The 22,163-nt window shown below is 38.1% G+C and overlaps 2 protein-coding genes across 4 annotated transcripts; both read right to left on the bottom strand.

The window, feature by feature from the left end:
- On the bottom strand, positions 1-4,806 carry LOC107552796 (mannan-binding lectin serine protease 2-like). The gene is made up of 10 exons (XM_016234791.1): positions 4,789-4,806; positions 4,498-4,585; positions 3,558-3,689; positions 2,799-3,001; positions 2,554-2,701; positions 2,135-2,253; positions 1,694-1,772; positions 1,473-1,607; positions 1,314-1,388; positions 1-821 (listed from the first exon to the last, which is right to left on the bottom strand). Exons 1-10 carry the CDS (start codon positions 4,804-4,806, stop codon positions 58-60), a joined length of 1,761 nt encoding a protein of 586 aa, XP_016090277.1. The 3' UTR covers positions 1-57.
- Positions 4,807-4,970: 164 nt separating this feature from the next.
- On the bottom strand, positions 4,971-11,469 carry LOC107552857 (mannan-binding lectin serine protease 2-like). 3 transcript variants are annotated; one of them, XM_016234871.1, is made up of 11 exons: positions 11,380-11,469; positions 10,909-11,107; positions 9,846-10,026; positions 9,594-9,716; positions 8,598-8,788; positions 8,347-8,494; positions 8,031-8,146; positions 7,086-7,161; positions 6,134-6,259; positions 5,956-6,039; positions 4,971-5,854 (listed from the first exon to the last, which is right to left on the bottom strand). In XM_016234871.1, exons 1-11 carry the CDS (start codon positions 11,448-11,450, stop codon positions 5,106-5,108), a joined length of 2,064 nt encoding a protein of 687 aa, XP_016090357.1. In that variant the 5' UTR covers positions 11,451-11,469; the 3' UTR covers positions 4,971-5,105. The 3 variants fall into 3 exon arrangements, with proteins under 3 accessions (XP_016090357.1, XP_016090358.1, XP_016090359.1); XM_016234873.1 differs by lacking the exons at positions 4,971-5,854; positions 5,956-6,039; positions 6,134-6,259 and adding exons at positions 6,281-6,666; positions 6,935-6,966; XM_016234872.1 differs by lacking the exons at positions 4,971-5,854; positions 5,956-6,039 and having other exon boundaries at positions 6,140-6,259; positions 7,086-7,178.
- Between the last annotated feature and the right edge of the window lie 10,694 nt (positions 11,470-22,163).

The following is a 22,163-nucleotide window of genomic DNA, read 5'->3' as shown; positions in this document are numbered from 1 at the left end:
TTTTTTATTAGATTTTTTTTGTCTTTCAGGGGACAAAATCATCTTGCAAAGCGGATGTTAATTATTTGTCATTGTTTCTTCAATCCAGCCCAGGTAGTTCTGCACTTTAGTGTAGTAAGCTTTAGAAACTTGACCACATCTTACAGGACCCCATGACACAATGCCCCTCACCTCGTAGCGCTGCTCTTTAGTTCCATGGCCCAACATGGGGAAGAACAGAGGACCCCCACTGTCACCTTGACAACTGTCAACATGTTTAACATCATCTCCAGCACAGAACATGTTATCAGTGACAGGCAGGTCCTCGAAAACACACTGTTTAGAAGAATATTCCTGAATATGCCCATATTGTAAAATTTCACTTGTTAAGCCCTCTTTAAACCCTCCAAAGCCTGATACTGTTCCCATTGTACCCTCCATTACAGATTCACGAGTTTTGTTTGGCAGACACACTGGCCTGATGTTTGGACCGAGAGGCACTCTAGCAGACATTTTGATCAGTGCAATATCATTATCATAGTTTGTTTGATGACCCCTGAAAGAAACCTTCTGATAATTTGGGTGAATTATAATCTTCTCTGCCTCCATCATGACTGGGTTTTTGTTCCTAGCATTAATTATTCCACCAAGCCAAGTCATGTTAATGTTTTCAAGTCCATCTACCACATGAGCAGCTGTAAGAGCCCAGTAATCACTGATCAGAGATGCACCACCTCTGGTATGAGTCTTATGGAGAAGCTGCCAGGGAATCTGTCCTGGTCTGGCTGGCATCCCACCAAAGACTCTGCCACCAACACTGAGTTCTGTGTTCATTCCACACTCTAAAAAGTTTAAAAAAGAAACAAACACATGAACATATGTGTAATGTAAACTAAAGTGGTAACACTTTAAAATAAGGTTCATTAGTTAACATTAGTTAACTACTTTAGTTAACATGAACTAAGTATGAACAATACTTCTACAGCATTTATTAATCTTAGTTAATGTTAATTTCAACAGTTACTACTGCATTATTAAAATCAAAGGTTGTGCTTGTTAACATTAGTTAATGCGCTGTGAATTAACATGAACTAACTATGAACAACTGTATTTTCATTAACTAACATTAACAAAGATTAATAAATACTGTAATAAATGTATTTTTCATTGTTTGTTCATGTTAGTTAATACATTAACTAACATTAACTAATGGAACCTTATTGTAAAGTGTTACCAATAAAGTTAAATAATAATAGTGCAAATGCACAAAATAATAATAATAATAATAATAAAATCTCTCTTTATCTGTCTGTTTGTCAAGCCACAATTATTACCAGGATAACAAGGTGGAATAATATCATTGTTGTTGACTTCTGTCCATTTTCTTTCAACTGCACACCTGTATGTTACTACACAAGTGAAAGAAAGAAAGGAAATTAGGTCATGATTCATCAATCACAAAGAACAACGGTGGGTTTTGTACAGTATCTGACCTTTGGCGGTATCCTTAAATCTGTAGTATGGCTCATTGCAGTGATACTCTATGACCGAAAGATATTCATTGTTTTCTCCACTGATAAACTGAAAGTCTCCATTCAACAGCAGCTTTGGAGCTCCACAGTCAATAACTGTAATGTGGATGATACATAGGAATGAAATGATGAATGGATACAGTGTAGTCCAATGCAAAATCAGGTGATGAGTATTTACTCACTCTTGCACTCTGGCAGTGTCAAATGCCATTTTCCATTACTCTGACATATGGACTTAAAACTTGAAATCTCCTTCTCTCCCTTTAAGAAGGCAAAGGTAAATGCTTTATGAAATCATCACCATATTTCCCCATCGAATCCTTGTCTATAATCATTAATGCACTCTTAGGGGCTGTTCACACACAATTCATTTTTGTGTTCCACTGACCTGCTTTTCTATGGATTTTCTATGCAAACATGCGCTTTACTGTTGCGCTTATGTATTGTATCTATCTTTTGCAGCATCTCACACATGACACAATGTTCTAAAAATGATCAGCTTTTTTTAATATGTGTCTTTCATTCCACTGCCCCTTGTCTCGCATTTTTAACCACAAAAACACTTCTTTGTGAATGGCCCCTTAAAGTTATTGCTTTACTATCAGCATTATTGTATACCTCACCATCATGAGCTTGTATCCTGGCTTACAGCGCACATGAATGTAGTCTCTGTACAAGTACTGCGCAAAATTTGGTGTGATTGATCCATTGCCGATAATGCCTGGATGTGGACACTGTACCCCTTTAAAAAAGATGTGAGGAAATTGGACTAATTAGCTCCACAGATATTTGAGAATTTATAATATTAGTGTTCCCCCCCCCCCCCCCCCCGCCCCACCCCCCCCGGAGCCACAATAGCACGAGCACTGCTCTTTTCTCCCCACGCGCACCTTTTCCCGCCCTCTTTCTTTGCAATTAAGATCGAATGTTGATGTGTGTATTTGAAGCACTTTATTTATTTATCTCCATTTCAGATTGTTCATATTAATCTGGATGAAATGACACTATTCTGCCAAAAAAAAAAAACAGTTTTCTCTCTCACTCTGTGTGGTGTAATGTAAGCTCCACCCCTGACTCTGTCCGTATCTGTCAGTGTGATACTCCAGCTGGACAAAGTGAGCGCCTGTATTCAGGACTTCGGGGCTTTTTCTGCCACAGTACTTTTGGGGCTTTTTTCCTTGGACAGACACCTGAGAAAGAATGAAAAGTAGATAAACATACATATACATATACATATACAAATATGAAGATATTTCATGAAGATATATAACATATAGCAAAGCATACTTGCAGCCAATGGAAGAGGCATGTCTGTCCTTGATTGTAGACCTGCTCTATGTGGAAGTTCTGGCTGAAGTTGAGAGTGATCATGAAGCCTGGCTGCACAGAGATGGTGTAGACGCAGTCCAGATCAAGAGGGGACATGTCTGGGAACCCAGGACTCGAGATGGTCCCCTCTAATTCACTGTGCACCCCACCTCCACACTCCACTAACACAGGGAAGAAACACATACCACTTGCTACAGGTTATCTTTTCGCCTGTATGTAAAGCTAGATTATGGTTTATATGGTGTTTTTTTTTAAGTATATTTATATACTATGACAGTTTTTGTTAACATTTTGTAGATTTTTTTGTTGTAATTTTGTTTACTATTGTCTTTCATTCAATATTTGTATTTTATTTTATTTCAGCTTTATTTCAGTTAATACAAATGTTTTTAATAGTTTTCGTTTTAGTTAATGATAACCCTGGTTTATTGTTTATATATTACATTATTTGTATACCTATATTGTTTTCTTTATACTATTATTTTGATGACCATTCATTAGAATGCAATGATTAAATGTAAATAGAAATTGCAAATAAACTATTAAAAATCACAATTTAAAAAATGTTTAAGCATTTAGAAAAAATTCCAGAAAAATGGTAAAACATCTTTTAGAAAATTAAAACTGTGTTTAGAACCACTAACGTCCATCAAATAAGCAGTGTGCTGGAAATGTAAACATCACAGCGCCTGGGGATTTATTAATGAACACACTCACAGACACAGGTGCGTTGGTCGGCCCGTAACATGTAACCATGGTGACAGGCACACAGGTAGGAGCCAAGAGTGTTGAGGCATATCTGTGAACATGGTGCGTTTTCCACACTGGAAGAGGAACACTCATCTATGTCTAAGGGAACAGGTATAGAAGCATTAAATGATGCACACAAAAAGTTATGGCGTTACTACACCACTGAATTATTTAATTATGTTTAATTAAATAACATACAACACAAGCAACAGTACTGTTGTTCCAATATTCAGCATATTGCTTTTATACAACAAGAAATAAATATTTATCAAATTTCAGACACAATATTTTAGACCAGTTAGTGTGTCTATTTTTGTTGTGGCAATGAAAATAGTTTCAAACAAAGCCAACGATGAATTGACCATTCCGTGTCACAGAGCAACACACCATACTTGAATCAGTGTTTTTAAATGAAATGGTTGAGCGAATGATTCAATGACTCACTTATAAAGACAGACAGTCACTTGTCTGCACCAACTATGATGTATCAATGTATACTGTAGATAGTTTCAGTTTCTATCCTAAGTTGTGAATTTATCTTATTAAATTTAACTTACAGAAAATTGCAATATTGCATTAAAGAACTGAGAATATAGCACATTTCCATCCCACGTGTCCAAGAGAAGAAAACGGTCATTTCCTGTGAAATTGGCACAAAAAAATGTATTGGTGCCTTAGATGCCTGATGTTTGGGAACGCAATTTATTTGGTTTTGTGCATATCTTCTTATTGAATAAAAAAAAAACATAACTGCATGCCGTAACATTTATATTCGCCCATTTCCCCCCCTCTGTATCCCAAAATTTCCATTAAAATTTGTGGATGGAAAAACAACTACAATCAAATACACAATATAATACAATACTAATCAATATTGTAATGTGCTTCAAATATGTATATAACTCACCAACAGCCTGATAGAATGCGGTGAATCCCAAGTGTGACTGGTGATTTGAGTTATCTGTTAGAAAAACCAGCTGCAGACGATGGATTACCTTTGAAATTAGTGTAATGTTGTTAACATTAGACAAAAATGACCTTGCCAGAACATTTGATATAAAATAGAAAATAAGATGCTGAAAATCTTTACATGTGAAAATGGTTTTATTGGTGAGTATAAAAGAACTTAATATAAAAGTTTCAAAATTCTGAATTATTCATAGAAATAGCAGATGCATATACATAGATCATCAGATACAGCAAAGAGTAACTTCATTACAGTTAACAATTGGTGTAGGCTGGATTACCTTTGAAATTAGTGTAATGTTGTTAACATTAGACAAAAATGGCCTTGCCAGAACATTTGATATAAAATAGAAAATAAGATGCTGAAAATCTTTACATGTGAAAATGGTTTTATTGGTGAGTATAAAAGAACGTAATATAAAAGTTTCAAAATTCTGAATTATTCATAGAAATAGCAGAGGCGTATACATAGATCATCAGATACAGCAAAGAGTAACTTCATTACAGTTAACAATTGGTGTAGGTGTATATTATTTTAGCGCTTTGATGTTAGTTTTTTTCTATGGTTTCCTTGATCCAATCCAGGTAGTTTTGGACTTTAGTATAGTAGCCCTTAACGCTTTTATTCCCACATCCAATAGGACCCCATGAAACAATGCCTGTAAGATGATAAGGCTTGTCTGGAGACCCATAGCCCAGAAAAGGAGAAAACAAAGGACCTCCACTGTCACCTTGACAACTGTCTACTTCGTCTCCTCCAGCGCAGATCATGTTATCGGTGACAGGCAAACCCTCTGAATCACAATTATCAAGTGGATGTATCTGGACATGTCCATAAAGCAGATATCTACTATTTTTATCTTCTTTCATTCTTCCAAAACCTGAGATTGTGCCCTCCTCCACAGGTTCATTTTTTTTCTTTGGGAGACACACTGGCCTGATGTGTGGACCTAGAGGCACCCTGGTAGACATTTTGATGAGTGCAATATCATTATCATAGTTAGATGGAGAATCTCTACCGACTCTTTGATAATTTGGGTGAATTATGATCTTCTCAGTCTCCATAGAGACTGGGTTTTGGCTTTTACCATCAACTATTCCCCCTAACCAATTCATTGTGGTTGTTTCGTATCCATCCACTACGTGAGCTGCTGTTAGAGCCCAGTAATCATTGATTAAAGATGCACCACCTCTGGGACTTTTCTTATGAAAGAGTTGCCAGGGAATCTGTTTAATTAATGCTGGCTTCCCACCAAAGACTCTTCCACCAAAAGAGGTGTCTGTATTAATTCCACACACTAAAAGAGAAAGAGAGAGAAATAAGAAATATATGAAAAAGAGATATGTAAGATAAAGTATATCTGGGTTTATACTTTATAGGTGTATTCAGAATGAATACCTGGTTCACATTTAGGCAAATCTTCTGTTAATTTTTGACCACTCTCAGACACCCAGTTACCATCAGCATTACAGGTAAAATTACCTGAGGAAAGCGAAGACAGTAAAAAATGTAGAACTAATTAGTATTTTGGTAAGAATTACATCAACATAGTTTACATAAACCATACACATCTCACCATTTTTATCCAGTTGATAAAATTCATTTTCACACTTGAGACTGATCTGGTTCAGATACGTTGTTAAAGGATCTTTTTCTGATAGCTCCATTAATTCAGGAAGCTCTGGAATGCCGCAATCCACAGCTAAGGAAGAAAACAAGTGCTTTTAAGTTTAAACGCCTTAATGATATAAATGTTTATTACAAACATGCAGCTTTTTGCTTTACAGGATGTTAATTAATGGACAGGGTTTGTGTTGATTACATGTGGATTATTGCAGTGTTTTTATCAGTTGTTTGAACTCTCATTCTGACGGCACCCATTCACTGCAGAGGATCCATTGGTGAGAGAGTGATGTAATGCTACAGTGCTTTTTTTTATGACACATGAACATTTTCAGCTTCCTGCATTTTGGATGTGTCTCCAAACCTAGTGAGCTTCCAAAAAATTTCTGGGCATTGTACTCTTGGTGTGCCCATCATGCATCCAATTGTATGCCACAAGTTTGTGCTAGGTTTTGTAACATTGCATGACATAATTTACTGTATATACACTCTTAAAAATAAAGGTGCTTCAAAAGGTTCTTCAAACGATGCCATAGAAGAACCATTTTTGGTTCCACAAAGAACCATTCAGTCAAAGGTTCTTTAAAGAACCATCTCTTTCTTATCTTTTTATAATCTGAAGAACCTTCTTTCACCACAAAGAACCTTTTGTGAAACAAAAAGGTTCTTCAGATGTTAAAGGTTCTTTATGGAACCATTTAGACAAAAAGGTTCTTCTATGGCATCGTGAAGCACCTTTATTTTTAAGAGTGTAGGGAGAACGGCAGTGAAACAGCCTATTTAATTCTAAGATTAGAGAGAGGGAGAAAAATAGTCAGTTAAAAATTAATTAGCCTTTGTCTATAAAAAAAGTGGATTGTTCAGAAATCAAGACAAGAAGGTATTATAAGAAGACATTTTCTCACGTTCACAGGGGATAACAGGACTCCACTGTCCATTCTTCTGGCATGTGGCTTCATACTCAACCTCAGCTGATTCATGCTATGGAACATTTCATGCTAAATGTGAGTTTCAATGATTAAAAAAAAAATTCCCCTCATAAACTAAAGTACATGCTGATATATCATGCCGACTGATATCATATAACAGCAAAACATAATATCCAAATTTTAAAGCAATATGCATTTCAATTATATTTATTAAAATATAATTTCTTAATATGTGACCCTGGGACCGCAAAACCAGTCATAAGGGTCAATGTTTTGAAATTGTAGATAATATTAGGTTTATAGGTTATAAGATATAGGTTATAAGATTTATGCTGAAAGCTGAATAAATAAGCTTTCCATTGATTTATGGTTTGTTAGGATCAGACAATATTTGGCTTAGATACAACTATTTGAACATCTGGAATCAAAATGCTGAGAAAATTATTCAAAATAATAGAATAAAAAATCGAAATACTGAGAAAATCGCCTTTAAAGTTGTCCAAATGAAGTTCTTAGCATTGCATATTACTAATCAAAAATTAAGTTTTGATATATTTACGGTAGGAAATTTACAAAACATCTTCATGGAACATGATCTTTACTTAATATCCTAATGATTTTTGGCATAAAAGAAAAATCGATCATTTTGACGCATACAATGTTTTTTTGGCTATTGCTAAAAATATACCCAAGTGACTTAAGACTGGTTTTGTGGTCCAGGGTCACATATAATAATATTCTGTTAGATATGATCAATTTAACTGAATTATATTTCATGAGACTTTATTTACTAATATTATATTACAAATTTTAATAGATATTTAAAAGAACATTTTCTAAAATGTTTCTCAGCAAACCCATAACTTTAATCTGTGGCCCTTCAGCCTTAGAAGGTCAAATCAATCAGCCTGAAATACTTACTGATTTTAATACATATCCTTTGTCACATTTCACTGTAACTTTGTAGCCAATGGGATATTCAGAATGCTGTGGGTTCAGACTAGATTTTGGTGTCACGGGTCCAGTACATTTCATCCCTGTAAGAAAGCAAACAAACAACAACATAACATGTAAAGAAACAACTCTCAGCACTTTTCAATCAACCATCAATATTCAGATTAGTCACACATCAACATGAGTTTTTCGATGGAAGATTCTCAGATTATGTTGTCCCACCAATCCTGAACATGCAGTATATCCTTGTTTAGTGTTAAGGATGGGTTGGCAACAGGCACACCTCTCGTTTTGTAACTGAGACTAAACCCTCGGTTTGCTCCTTTATGGTCTGTCCTGAAGATAATCTCAACACGTTGAGACCTTGTGAGGAGGGATGGAGGGACATCCCTTCCGCAAAATGTCTTAATGTCACCATAGAGAGGTTTTATCTAGATGGAATGAATACAGAAGGAGAAAAGAGGTCAACGAGGAGAAATACAAAGAGAAAGAAACAATTAAATTGCTTCAAATTGCATTAAACATGTTGCATACAGTTAATGAGTCGATGCACTGTCCATTCTCTTTCTCCACATCAAATACCCCCCCAAATGTCAGTTCAAACTGCAGACCCTCTTCTACAGCCAGAGTGTAAGAACACAAAGAGCTTTCAGGGTACGGCTCGGGCCAGTCAGGTGACATCAGCACACCTTCTTGAGAGCCTGTGTGATCTTCACTGCAGCTAACTGACACACAGAGAGAAAACAAAAACTGTGTCACTGCTTTAGGGATTATGTATAAAATAGGTCTGTCAAGTAAATAAAAAATGAATCAACTTAATTACGTATGTCAAATTAAAGACATATATTGCATAACCAATTTAAAGATGTACGTTTCAAAAACATGTCAAAACTTGAAGACAATTAAGTACTGCAGCCGTGACGTCAAAACCCTGAAGGCTTATTTGCCACTGGTTCCCTCAAGATTGTCCTATGAGTTTTTATAATGTGTTTTTTCAGTTCATGAGTAAAGGCAGAGTCAAATGGACAATCACATTCTTTTTATTATAAGTGCATGCTGCAGTCATGTTGTCTGCCATGTTAAATGCTCAAGTTCTTGACTTCAGGTTGGCTTTCATTGTTTTAATCATTCATCACCTGGAAAAATCATTCTGAAAGTGATTCCAACAATATAGTTTCTCTGTGTCGTTATAGCAGTGTGGAGTTCCCTATTTCCATAGAATTACAATGATTATTAAAACTTTAGTCTTAGTTTAGTCTTGTTGCTATGCTGATTGTTTAGCACATTTGAATCTTTTTTCTTAGTGGAAGCATATACAAATTATGAAATTATTTGATTTCAAATCAATATTTCATGTCCATTTATATATTTACTTGTTAAATAGCTATGTAAAATGCGGAATAAAAAGAAGAATTATTTTGAATAATGACTGGTTGACTGTATTCCTTTCATAATTAATTGCACTAAATCAACAAGACAGCCAAAATACACGTTTCAAAATCTCATTCAACCACAACCATTCATCATTACCTTGGCAGGTGTGCTTATCAGAGTCAAGGATGTAACCTGGTCTACAGAAACAGCGATAACCTCCAATGTAGTTATTGCAGAGTTGGGTGCACTCATTTTCAGGGTCCTTACACTCATCAACATCTATAAGTCAGCAGAATTTGAGGTTACAACTTAGATCAGCAATAACCAATAACACTCTCAGTGATCCACAAATAATCTCATATGCTTTCTGCCCAGTAGTCAATGTATTACTCATCATCGATTACTCACCCTGTATGGTGTAAAAGCCTCGAAATCCAGTGTGTCTCTCAGTGTTTGAGTAGTCTGCGAGAAATGAAACAGAGAGACAACCACCAGGGGAAGAGTGGAGGAAAGGATTGACAGAAGCCTGCAGCTCCTTCATGGACTTGTGTTCACACAGAGTGAAAAGAAGCACCTCATCTGCATATAACTGGACAAAAATTGTTGTCACTTACAATACACAAAGTCTCAATAATCTATGTAAAATATACACTGTAGTAGATCTTATTGTCACACAAACACTCTCTTTAAAGGAATAGTTCGCCACAAAATGGAAATTTGCTGAAAATTTACTCAACCTCGGGCCATCTGACGTAGATGAGTTTGTTTCTTCATCAAAACAGATTTGGAGAAATGTAGCATTACATCACTTGCGCGAATAAAGAACTCATCAAGATGTTTTTAACTTCAAACCATTGCTTTCACTAAAATATCAATCCTCTATCCATTATATTGCCTTCTCCAGTGAAAAAGTCATCTTGTCTGAATCAGGAGATAAATATGCACAGATCAAGCACCATTTACAAACAAAAACAGTCCAAAACAGTTGTAGAGAAATATGTCAGTGGATTTTGATGTGAGAGGACAACAGGGGACGTCTTCACTTGGGGAAGTGTTATTAAGGATTATGGACTCATATTTTGTCCAGAAGCACCGTATAAAGTTTAAACGCCTTAATAATAGAAATGTTTCTTACAAACACGCAGCTTTTTGCTTCACATGTTAATTGATGGGCAGGATTCATGTTGATATGTGGATTATTGCTATGTTTTTATCAGTTGTTTGAACTCTCATTCTGACGGCACCCATTCACTGCAGAGGATCCATTGGTGAAAGAGTGATGTAATGCTACATTTCTCCAGATCTGTTCCAATGAAGAAATAAACTCATCTACATTTTGGTCGGCCTGGGGGTAATTTTTTAGCAACTTTTCATTTTTGGGTAAACTATTCCTTTAACATAAAACTGCACTTCTAAGTACACAGAGATACAATTTTCACTTTAAAAAAAAACCTCTCTCAAACACACATACCTTCAAGGCATCATCCTCACACTCAAAGCTTTCTTCTAGGTCCAGATGTATGAGAGTGAGTGTGATTTTGTGACCGGTCGGAGCACACTTTTTCCAAGTCAGGTTGGAATAGGGATCATACCCTTGTGGATGTCCAGGTGATTGCACCCATCCAGCTGACAGCACGGACCCACACACAGGAAAGAGAAGGACAATAACACTGGACAGGGAGTGGAAAAGTAAAAAAAAAATTCATAATAGCAACCAAGGGTGAAAATAGTAGGTCCAAAATGAGTAAAGTAGAAAAGACAGGGATAGACATTAAGAACAAAACCAAAGGAAGCATGCAATGATAGATAGATAGATAGATAGATAGATAGATAGATAGATAGATAGATAGATAGATGACAATCAATATTAAAAATACACTTCATTTCTTTTAGAATCCATGCAATATTCGGAAAGATTCTATGTAGAGAAATACATACATACCAAAAAACGATCATGATGAGAAGTGTTAAAACATAACCCGTGCTCTCCTTCTTCTGCACTTTCACTTTCATGCTCTGTGTGCATCATCATGTCCAGCCCTCTTTTCCCCTAAAAAACAGTCAACATACTTAAACTAAGTGTTTCCCAACATCTGTCAGTGGGCGTTCACCCTGAACTGACATGAACTGGAGGGCGGACATGGCTGCTCCAGACAGACTGTTGTGGGCATATCCAGCATATTAACATTAATTATGCATTCATTTAAAGTTTCAAAGTTATTCAGTTATTTAAATACATAAGATCAATATGTACTGTGGCCCAAAAAGTATTTGGGAACTCATGGATATTTATAAATTACATAACATATCAAATTACGTGTGTCAGGTCAGTGAACTACAATTCACAGCATGCACCTCAGATTTCAAATAGAACCGCTCTGGACTCCATATCCCAGAATACTTGGCAGCGCTCTAAATCACCTGACTTCTGATTAGATGCACATGCAAGCAATTCACACTGATTAGACACCCTATATAAAGAGACTAAATTCTACATGCTTTGAGAAGGAAGACGTGCGGAACATAGGCTGGGAAGACGTGCGGAACATAGGCTGGGAAGACGTGCGGAACATAGGCTGGGAAGACGTGCGGAACATAGGCTGGGAAGACGTGCGGAACATAGGCTGGGAAGACGTGCGGAACATAGGCTGGGAAGACGTGCGGAACATAGGCTGGGAAGACGTGCGGAACATAGGCTGGGAAGACGTGCGGAACATAGGCTGGGAAGACGTGCGGAACATAGGCTGGGAAGACGTGCGGAACATAGGCTGGGAAGACGTGCGGAACATAGGCTGGGAAGACGTGCGGAACATAGGCTGGGAAGACGTGCGGAACATAGGCTGGGAAGACGTGCGGAACATAGGCTGGGAAGACGTGCGGAACATAGGCTGGGAAGACGTGCGGAACATAGGCTGGGAAGACGTGCGGAACATAGGCTGGGAAGACGTGCGGAACATAGGCTGGGAAGACGTGCGGAACATAGGCTGGGAAGACGTGCGGAACATAGGCTGGGAAGACGTGCGGAACATAGGCTGGGAAGACGTGCGGAACATAGGCTGGGAAGACGTGCGGAACATAGGCTGGGAAGACGTGCGGAACATAGGCTGGGAAGACGTGCGGAACATAGGCTGGGAAGACGTGCGGAACATAGGCTGGGAAGACGTGCGGAACATAGGCTGGGAAGACGTGCGGAACATAGGCTGGGAAGACGTGCGGAACATAGGCTGGGAAGACGTGCGGAACATAGGCTGGGAAGACGTGCGGAACATAGGCTGGGAAGACGTGCGGAACATAGGCTGGGAAGACGTGCGGAACATAGGCTGGGAAGACGTGCGGAACATAGGCTGGGAAGACGTGCGGAACATAGGCTGGGAAGACGTGCGGAACATAGGCTGGGAAGACGTGCGGAACATAGGCTGGGAAGACGTGCGGAACATAGGCTGGGAAGACGTGCGGAACATAGGCTGGGAAGACGTGCGGAACATAGGCTGGGAAGACGTGCGGAACATAGGCTGGGAAGACGTGCGGAACATAGGCTGGGAAGACGTGCGGAACATAGGCTGGGAAGACGTGCGGAACATAGGCTGGGAAGACGTGCGGAACATAGGCTGGGAAGACGTGCGGAACATAGGCTGGGAAGACGTGCGGAACATAGGCTGGGAAGACGTGCGGAACATAGGCTGGGAAGACGTGCGGAACATAGGCTGGGAAGACGTGCGGAACATAGGCTGGGAAGACGTGCGGAACATAGGCTGGGAAGACGTGCGGAACATAGGCTGGGAAGACGTGCGGAACATAGGCTGGGAAGACGTGCGGAACATAGGCTGGGAAGACGTGCGACAGCATGCACCTCAGATTTCAAATAGAACCGCTCTGGACTCCATATCCCAGAATACTTGGCAGCGCTCTAAATCACCTGACTTCTGATTAGATGCACATGCAAGCAATTCACACTGATTAGACACCCTATATAAAGAGACTAAATTCTACATGCTTTGAGAAGGAAGAAGTGCGGAACATAGGCTGGGAAGAAGTGCGGAACATAGGCTGGGAAGAAGTGCGGAACATAGGCTGGGGAGGAGGTCGGAACATAGGTTGAAGAAGTGCGGAACATAGGCTGGGAAGAAGTGCGGAACATAGGCTGGGAAGAAGTGCGGAACATAGGCTGGGAAGAAGTGCGGAACATAGGCTGGGAAGAAGTGCGGAACATAGGCTGGGAAGAAGTGCGGAACATAGGCTGGGAAGAAGTGCGTGTGGCGGTCAGTGTTTTTGTGTTGGTTCTTTCAAACCGTGGAGATGCATAAACTGATCTGTGACTGGACTAAAGATGGAAGGGCGTAGTGACGGTGAGGGTGGATATGAAGATATGGACTTAAATAATTGGACGGAAGTACGGAGAAACAAATGAGTTAGAAGAAATAGTAGTAAAGAAGGCAGTAGTTCAGATGGGAGTAAAGAAGGTAGTGTAGTGCGGAGGTGGGAAAGTTATTGAAATTAAGCGTCTGCAAACAAGAAAAGGAGGAGAAAGGGTTGATAGTGTGTCAATATTGTTGGTATTCCAAGAGGGTGTTGCCGGATAAAGTGAGAGTGGGTTACATGAGTTATAATGTAAGAGCATATGTGCCTCCTCCTTTGAGATGTTACAAATGTCAAAAATATGGACATTGCAGCTGGATGTAAAGGAAAATGAAAGTGTGGAGGGGAGCATGAGTATGGGAAACGTGAGGATGGGACAGAGATTAAATGTGCTAATTGTGGAGGTGCATGCAAAGGGAAAAGGCGAGGAAGATGACTAAAGTGTGTGGCAAAGAGGTGGAGAAAGCCAAGAAGACAGGTGATGGACCCTTTATGAAAGGCGTTATATATGGAATCCCAGTTGAGGAAAAGTTGGAGGATTTGAAGTCAAACATAAGGGTGGGAAAGTTATTGAAATTAAGCGTCTGCAAACAAGAAAAGGAGGAGAAAGGGTTGATAGTTTGTCAATATTGTTGGTATTCCAAGAGAGGTTGTTTCCGGATAAAGTGAGAGTGGGTTACATGAGTTATAATGTAAGAGCATATGTGCCTCCTCCTTTGAGATGTTACAAATGTCAAAAATATGGACATTGCAGCTGGATGTAAAGGAAAATGAAAGTGTGGAGGGGAGCATGAGTATGGGAAACGTGAGGATGGGACAGAGATTAAATGTGCTAATTGTGGAGGTGCACATATGGTGACACATGGGGGGTGTGAAGTGAGCAAAAGGGCAGTAGAAATACAGCAAATAAGAGTTAACAAGGACATATCCAATGCAGTAAAGGTGGTTCAGAAGGAGAAAAGAGTGGAGAAGAAATGGAAAAGGAACATTCAAATGAACAGGTTATGACAGTCAGATAGAAGAGGGAGATCTGTTCCTTGTAAAAAAATAAGGATTTTGTGTATTTCATGGCTGAAGTGATTAATTGCACGTTCCAAGCAAAGGGGAGGTCTGAGAAAATTGAAATAATTGTAAAAAGTGCAGCAAGATATTTAAATATTCAAGGAATCTCTGGGAGGGGGTACAAGAAGAGCTTAAACAGGAACACATAAGCGAAGAATCATGGTCACAAGATTAATTCCAATCATGTTAGTTCTCCAGTAGAATGCAAGGAGTTTATTGTCGAATGGCCAAGAGTTTAAAGGATTTATTGAGGGGTTAGGAAATAAACCTGATATAATGTGTTGAATTTAGATTTTGTGATTCAAGGATGTGTACATGTAATGGGGGAGGATGTGCTACTTTTGTTAGGCAAGGTATTTCATATAGAGAAATAGAAAAAGGGAAAGAGCTGGAGTATGTAGTTGTGGAAGTTTGGTTAGGGGATGGTAGGATGGTCAATGTGAATTTTTTTTATAATCCATGTCAGAGGTTGGAAATGGAAAAATTGGAGGCAATAAAGGGATTAGATAATAGAAGGTTTATTTGGTGTGGTGACTTTAATGCTCATAGTACTCTTTGGGGAGGGGAAAGGACTGATAGGAATGGTTTGGTAGTGGAAGATTTGATGGATGCTGTGGGACTTGTTTAAATGATGGGAGTTTTACGAGGATAAATCATTATACAGGTAGTGAGTCAAGTTTAGACTTGACATTAGTGTCACAGTCATTGGCAGGTATTTGTTTGTGGGAAGTCATGAATCAAACAACTGTTGGAAGTGATCATTACCCTATTGTTTGTAAAGTAGGTAGTGGAAGCAGGGTTGAATTGGAAGATATATCAGAAAGGTGGGTATTTGGAAAGGCACAGTGGGATAAATTCGCAGAGGTAAGTGAAGAAAATATAAAAAGAGCAGGATATAGAAATTTAATGAAAATGAGGCAATAATTGGGGCTGCCAATCAGAAAAACTTTTTCAGCAAGTTGTTTTTTTTTGTTTTTTTTTTGTGGATAATGGAACGCCACAAGGAAGCGTTATAAGTCCTCTGTTTTCAATAATTGATGCGTATATAATAATATTGGGCAAGCTATAGGGAAATCTTTGTTTGCAGATAATGGGGCAATGTGGAAACGAGGTAGAAATGTTGAATATGTTGTGAAACAGTTGCAGGAAACAATCAAAAGAGTGGAGCAGTGGTCTTTGGAATGGGGATTTAAATTTTCTGTTGAAAAAACAAGCTCTCTATTAGGAAAAAAAAAAAAGATGAGGTCAAAGTGTTCATATGGAAAGGATAGAATCATTCAAATTTTTAGGAGTGTGGTTCGATGCTAGGCTCACATGGAAGGTATGTATTGATAATGTCATAAGTATAAAAAGGTTTTAGATGTGGTGATGTTTGGTGGGAGCTGACAGGTCTCGTTTGAAGTGTGTGTGATGATCCGATCAGTTATGGATGTGTGGTATATGGGTCAGCATCTAAAACCTTGTTGAAAAGATTGGATGTAATACAAACATTAAGGATATGTAGTGGGGCTTTTAAAACCACATATGTGCCAGCGTTACAGGTAGAAATGGGGGGGAAATGCCATTGGAGCTAAGACCGCAAATCATGACAACATACTGGGTGAATTTACAAGGACATAACCATCCTGCAATAAGTGCTATTGAACCATGCTGGGAACATGGAAAAAGGCAAATAAATGGCTTTGGTTGGGTTGTTAGGAAAAGGGCAAGTGAAATGGGTATAATGGAGAAGAATTACTCCGCAACAGTAGTTCTGCCAACTACACCTCCTTGGTTTTTACCGCAGCCAGAGATGGATTTTAGCCTCCTTGAACTGATGAGAGATGAATATGGGGGAAATTTAGATCTTTAATTCATACATCAGAGGACATTACAGTCATTTACAGATTTATACCGAGGGTTCTAAAGATCCTAAAACCGGTAGAGCAGCAGTGGTAATCCCTGAGTTTAATGTTGAGTGTGGAAAGAGAATTACTGATGATATATCTGTATATGCATGTGAAATGATGGCCATGATTATTGCTTTGCAATGGGTAGAGGAGGTCAGGCCAGAGAGAGTGGTAATTGCATCAGATTCATGTGCAGCATTAATGAGTTTAAGTGGGGCTTTTAAAACCACATATGTGCCAGCGTTACAGGTAGAAATGGGGGGGGAAATGCCATTGGAGCTAAGACCGCAAATCATGACAACATACTGGGTGAATTTACAAGGACATAACCATCCTGCAATAAGTGCTATTGAACCATGCTGGGAACATGGAAAAAGGCAAATAAATGGCTTTGGTTGGGTTGTTAGGAAAAGGGCAAGTGAAATGGGTATAATGGAGAAGAATTACTCCGCAACAGTAGTTCTGCCAACTACACCTCCTTGGTTTTTACCGCAGCCAGAGATGGATTTTAGCCTCCTTGAACTGATGAGAGATGAATATGGGGGAAATTTAGATCTTTAATTCATACATCAGAGGACATTACAGTCATTTACAGATTTATACCGAGGGTTCTAAAGATCCTAAAACCGGTAGAGCAGCAGTGGTAATCCCTGAGTTTAATGTTGAGTGTGGAAAGAGAATTACTGATGATATATCTGTATATGCATGTGAAATGATGGCCATGATTATTGCTTTGCAATGGGTAGAGGAGGTCAGGCCAGAGAGAGTGGTAATTGCATCAGATTCATGTGCAGCATTAATGAGTTTAAAATTTTGCAACTCCAGGAGTAGAGAGGACTTGTATGAAATACTACAATCATTATTCAGAATTCATCAAATACATTTGTCTGTTAGGTTTGTGTGGGTCCCTGCACATGTTGGAATTGATGGGAATGAAAAGGCAGATAAAGCCTCAATGTGCTTTGAAGAGTGGAAATCAGCATAGAAATATTAGCAAGTCAGAAGCTAAGGTGGTGATAAAGGGACAGATCAAAAAGCTGTGGCAAAATCAATGGAACAAAGAAACCAAAGGTATCTGTTTAAAAAATATTCCATTAGTTGGAAAGATGGGAACTGGAGGACGAAATGGGAAAGAGGGAAGGTTATAACAAGAATAAGGAATGGTCACACTGGTCTAAACCGTTCTCTATGCATAATAATGGAAAGTGTGAATATTGCGGAGAGGAAGAAACCGTAGACCATGTTTTATTGCATTGCCAGAAGTATGATTCAGAGAGAAATTTTAAAGAATGCACTAGGAGAGAATGGAGAGCAAAATATTAGTAATATTCTTTAAAAATCTGCTGATGATAAGGGTTGGAGTCTACTTCGAGTATTTAGGATCAGCAAGACTAATAAATAGAATTTGAGAAATATACGTTTATAGATTGTTTAAAGGTGGAATTTATTTATTTATTTTTGACTAAGACGTGTACTTTGGATCATTGCTCTCAGTTTCCTGTTCAGCTATTGCCTGACTACTGCCTGCTCTATATTGGATTATGTCCTTTGGATTTTGGACTATTTTGGCTTGCTTTATTCTCAAAGAGCGTACCTGCAATTGCATCTGTCTACTGATCCTTCTGACAACGTGGCCATAATGAAGAGCTTATCCCTTTAAAAAAAAAAGCCTTTAGGCCAGGCTTTAGTTTGTCACAGCCGTAATAATTAGCCATTTTATTTTTATGTACTTTTTAAAAAATATTATTCTTTAAAACTAATGTATACTAGTGTAATTTGAGTTTTATTTTTATGTAAAAGTCAACATCTTTTACTAATATGAACACCATTTCAGTTAACTGACAGCTTATGCACCGTTTACAACATGATCCAGAATGAATGAATATAAAGGAAAATGAATATAGTTGTTACAGTACAATGCTGAAACCCATAGAAACACTTTAACCTGATAGACAGAGTAAATATGCCTCCTGGTGTAAGATATGAAAAGGAGAGATAAAGTGAGGAGACATTAAAGAGGATGAGAAAGTCAAATATATAAAACGGGAAAGGGAGAGATTGCAAAGGTATGGAAGCCTGTTTCTGCCACTGAGAAATTATAATTTTTTTCCTCCAGAATTGTGAGAAACTTACAATTGCAAGTTATAAAGTCCAATTTTGAGGGGGGGGGGACTGCTCAGAATTGGGAGTTTATATCTCATTATTATTTATATATGTCACTCACAATTCTGAGAGTCACAATTACGAGATTTAAAGGGTTAGTTCACCCAAAAATGAAAATTAGCCCACAAATTACTCACCCTCAAGTCATCCTAGGTGTATATGACTTTTTTTTTTTTCAGATGAATCCAGTAGGAGTTATATAAAAAATTGTCTTTGATCTTTCAAGCTGTTTAATGCCACTCAGCGGGTGTTGCATGCATCAGTCCAAAAGAAGTGAAATAAAAAGCGCCCATCCATAAAAAGTGTATTACATGGCTCTGGGTGGTGAACAAAGGCCTCCTGTAGCAAATCGATGCATTTTTGTAAGACAAATATCCATATTCAAAACGTAATCACTTTAATGTAGTTTGTGCCAACAGTTGTACATGGAAGCAGCTCCGGGAGGATGACGTATGAGGTCAGCGTTGCGCATGTGCCGGTGAGTCTCGTGAAAACCAACGTTTGTTAACGGGAGCAAAGGAAGCAAAGTTTCCTTACTTTAGCAAAGGAAAACCAGTTTCCTCTTGGCTTCTATCGAAATCCTCCGACATTCTTCTTTACAAATCCTCGTTTTGTACTTCTAATAAGTGACCTTTGTTTTGATCTCTCCGTTGCGCTTCCTCGTTCGTCACTTCTGAGCAGCGCATGCACAACTCCGGCGTCCTACGTCAGCCGCCCGGAACTGCTTCCATTTACAACAGTGAGCGCAAGCTGATATGGATATTTTTCTGGATATTTTTGTAAGACAAATGGATCGGTTTGCTACAGGAGGCCTTTGATCACCCCCCAGAGCTGTGTGAGACACTTTATTTAACTTATTTTGGACTGATGCATGCAACACCTACTGAGTGGCATTAAACAGCTTGAAAGATCAAAGACAATTTATATAACTCCGACTGGATTCGTCTGAAAGAATAAAGTTATATACAGCTAAGATGATTTGAGGGCGAGTAATTTATGGGCTAATTTTCATTTTTGGGTGAACTAACCCTTTAAACAAGACTTTTGAGAAAGTCGCAATGACCTTTTTTATTTATTTTTTTTATTCAGTGGCTGAAATGGGCTTCCATACTGAGGGAGAGAAGATAGCAGGTTTAGAGGGTAAAGAGAGAGATGGGGGCACGGAGGAAGAAAAGGTTATCTGCACTGTTTTTTAGATGTTTTCCAACAACCACACAAGTAATTTTACAGCAGTTACTAGTATACTATGTAAAATAAAGTGGTGTATAGAGCGGTTTAGTTCTATTTGTGTTTTGCTGTTGTGCAGTTTTACAAAATACATTGTTCATACACATTACACTTAACATTTACTCTAATGCAGCAGTACATTTACCAACTACATTACATACTGACCATTGCCAATCCATGCTACATTACAAATTACTCGGTCATTTATTTAATACTTACAAATGAGCTAAGCAAGCTAAATGACACCAGACAAAGGAAGTAAAACAGAAAGTGTTCATAGCTTTATTTAAAACAAATCTAAGGAAGTAAAATTGTCACTATTACAGAGGTAAATCTTTAGAGCAGGCCATGAATCCCACTTCTGTTGTTGTAGATCCTGAATGTGAAGTTTTGCTTTTATTTTTTAACTGGGATCCAGGGGCCCTCAAAGTGTGCTAAAATAAAAATTCAGAATTTTACATTATTACCATTTTAATTTCCTTTCTAAAGGCTAGTTGAAAATCATGAGATAAATCACAATTATTTTATTGTTTTGACAGCCATTGTTAAATGTTTCTAATTGTGGGTAGAAAAATTATACAAAGTTAACTTATTCAAAAGTAATGTTACATGTGTGTATATATTACAAAAAAGCTATTAAAAGCTATAAAAAGTTTAGATGTTTATTTACATCACAAGGGTGATACCTAAACATATACCGTATGTGTTTTTGTTTAGTGTCTGTTCTAACGAAAGCATATTTTATCTTAGCTATATGTTGGAAATTAGATAACTATTGTGAGGAAAGACCTTTTTCCATAAACTACAGAGTAAAATATTACATGCTGATTTGTAGAAGGTTCTGTGTGCCACAGCACAGCTCACATTAAAGATTACAGTAAAGATATGAAACTACACTGTTAACAGTTCTGACCAAATGAGGAAAAGAGTAGGAACAAACACACACACATTCTCACCGTGATGGTATTGCAGCCTTCCACTAAAGTGTCTGTGGGTTTTGAAGTCAGACCTCACTTTTTTTTCTGACATTTAGGTCACAATGTGTGATTCAGAGCAGGTAACAACAGATAGCCTATTTGCAGATACATTTTGCTAAAAATATTCCTGCCCCTATTCAGAAAGAAATAAGAGTGATGATATTATTCAGAAATGTTATTAAAATAAATTAAATGTTTAGGTTTAAAACACTTCATGGCAGTAGTTTTTGCTAACATAATACACTTTTTCCTCATCTTTACAGTTGGTGTAAAACCTAGTTTTAGAAGTATAGAACTGCCTCATTGTCTCAAACTTATGATAGCCTAACAGTAGCCTATTTGAAGAAGCTGTTTTAGTTTGGATGTCCTCAATAATGCTGATTGCTGTAATCTAATCACACAATAAATTCTCAAACTGAGGTCTCATGTTGACATTTTCTGTGTGTGCCTCAGGGGTTTATTGCTGCATGAACAGGAAGGAAGGCAAGAGAATTCAAACACAAGTGCAGAGGGTGAATAGAGGTAGCGGGGCTTTCCAGCACAGAGGGCAGAAAAAGAGTAACAGAGGGGGTTAAGAGCGGGTGACGTAAAAACGATACAGAAAGGAAAGAAAAAAATGATTCCCTTACCTGCAGTGGATCAACTGAGACACCCCACAGAAAGACAGAGCAAGCAAGCGTGACAGACAGACAGAAAATAAAAGAGAAGAAGACAATTGACGCAATAGCACGGGTCAGCATGACTGAATGATCATCAATTCCTTGGTAACTTACATAAACGGATCAAGACATCACTTCCGTAATTTGTGTTAAGGGTTGTACAAGTCAACAGACTTCATATGACTGCAAAGTAATCACACTGAAAGGATCGATTCGAGACAACAGTGAACGTAACCAAGATGGGAGAACTGAAATGCAGATGTCCGAAAGGTAAGATTTCCATATTATTACTGTACAAATGTTTTGAGATCTGGGTTGTTATCCGTTTATTTATATATATATATATACACACAGTAGGGAAAATATTAATTTGATCCCCTGCTGATTTTGTAA

Source organism: Sinocyclocheilus grahami, unplaced genomic scaffold, assembly GCF_001515645.1.
Source record: "Sinocyclocheilus grahami isolate Dianchi unplaced genomic scaffold, SAMN03320097.WGS_v1.1 scaffold459.1, whole genome shotgun sequence".
Classification (NCBI taxonomy): Eukaryota; Metazoa; Chordata; class Actinopteri; order Cypriniformes; family Cyprinidae; genus Sinocyclocheilus; species Sinocyclocheilus grahami.
Note: the sequence above shows the minus strand (reverse complement) of the source record. Positions and strands in the feature narration are given on the sequence as shown.

Coding starts and splice junctions, on each gene's coding strand:
- LOC107552796 (XM_016234791.1), bottom strand. Junction 2,254..2,553: donor CTTACATTACACCACACAGA/GTGAGAGAGAAA, acceptor TCTTTTTTAAAG/GGGTACAGTGTCCACATCCA. Junction 1,773..2,134: donor CAGGATACAAGCTCATGATG/GTGAGGTATACA, acceptor GCCTTCTTAAAG/GGAGAGAAGGAGATTTCAAG.
- LOC107552857 (XM_016234871.1), bottom strand. CDS start 11,450: ATGAAAGTGAAAGTGCAGAAGAAGGAGAGCACGGGTTATGTTTTAACA. Junction 11,108..11,379: donor CTCATCATGATCGTTTTTTG/GTATGTATGTAT, acceptor CTCCCTGTCCAG/TGTTATTGTCCTTCTCTTTC. Junction 6,260..7,085: donor TCCTGTTATCCCCTGTGAAC/GTGAGAAAATGT, acceptor TTTCTTCCTTAG/CTGTGGATTGCGGCATTCCA.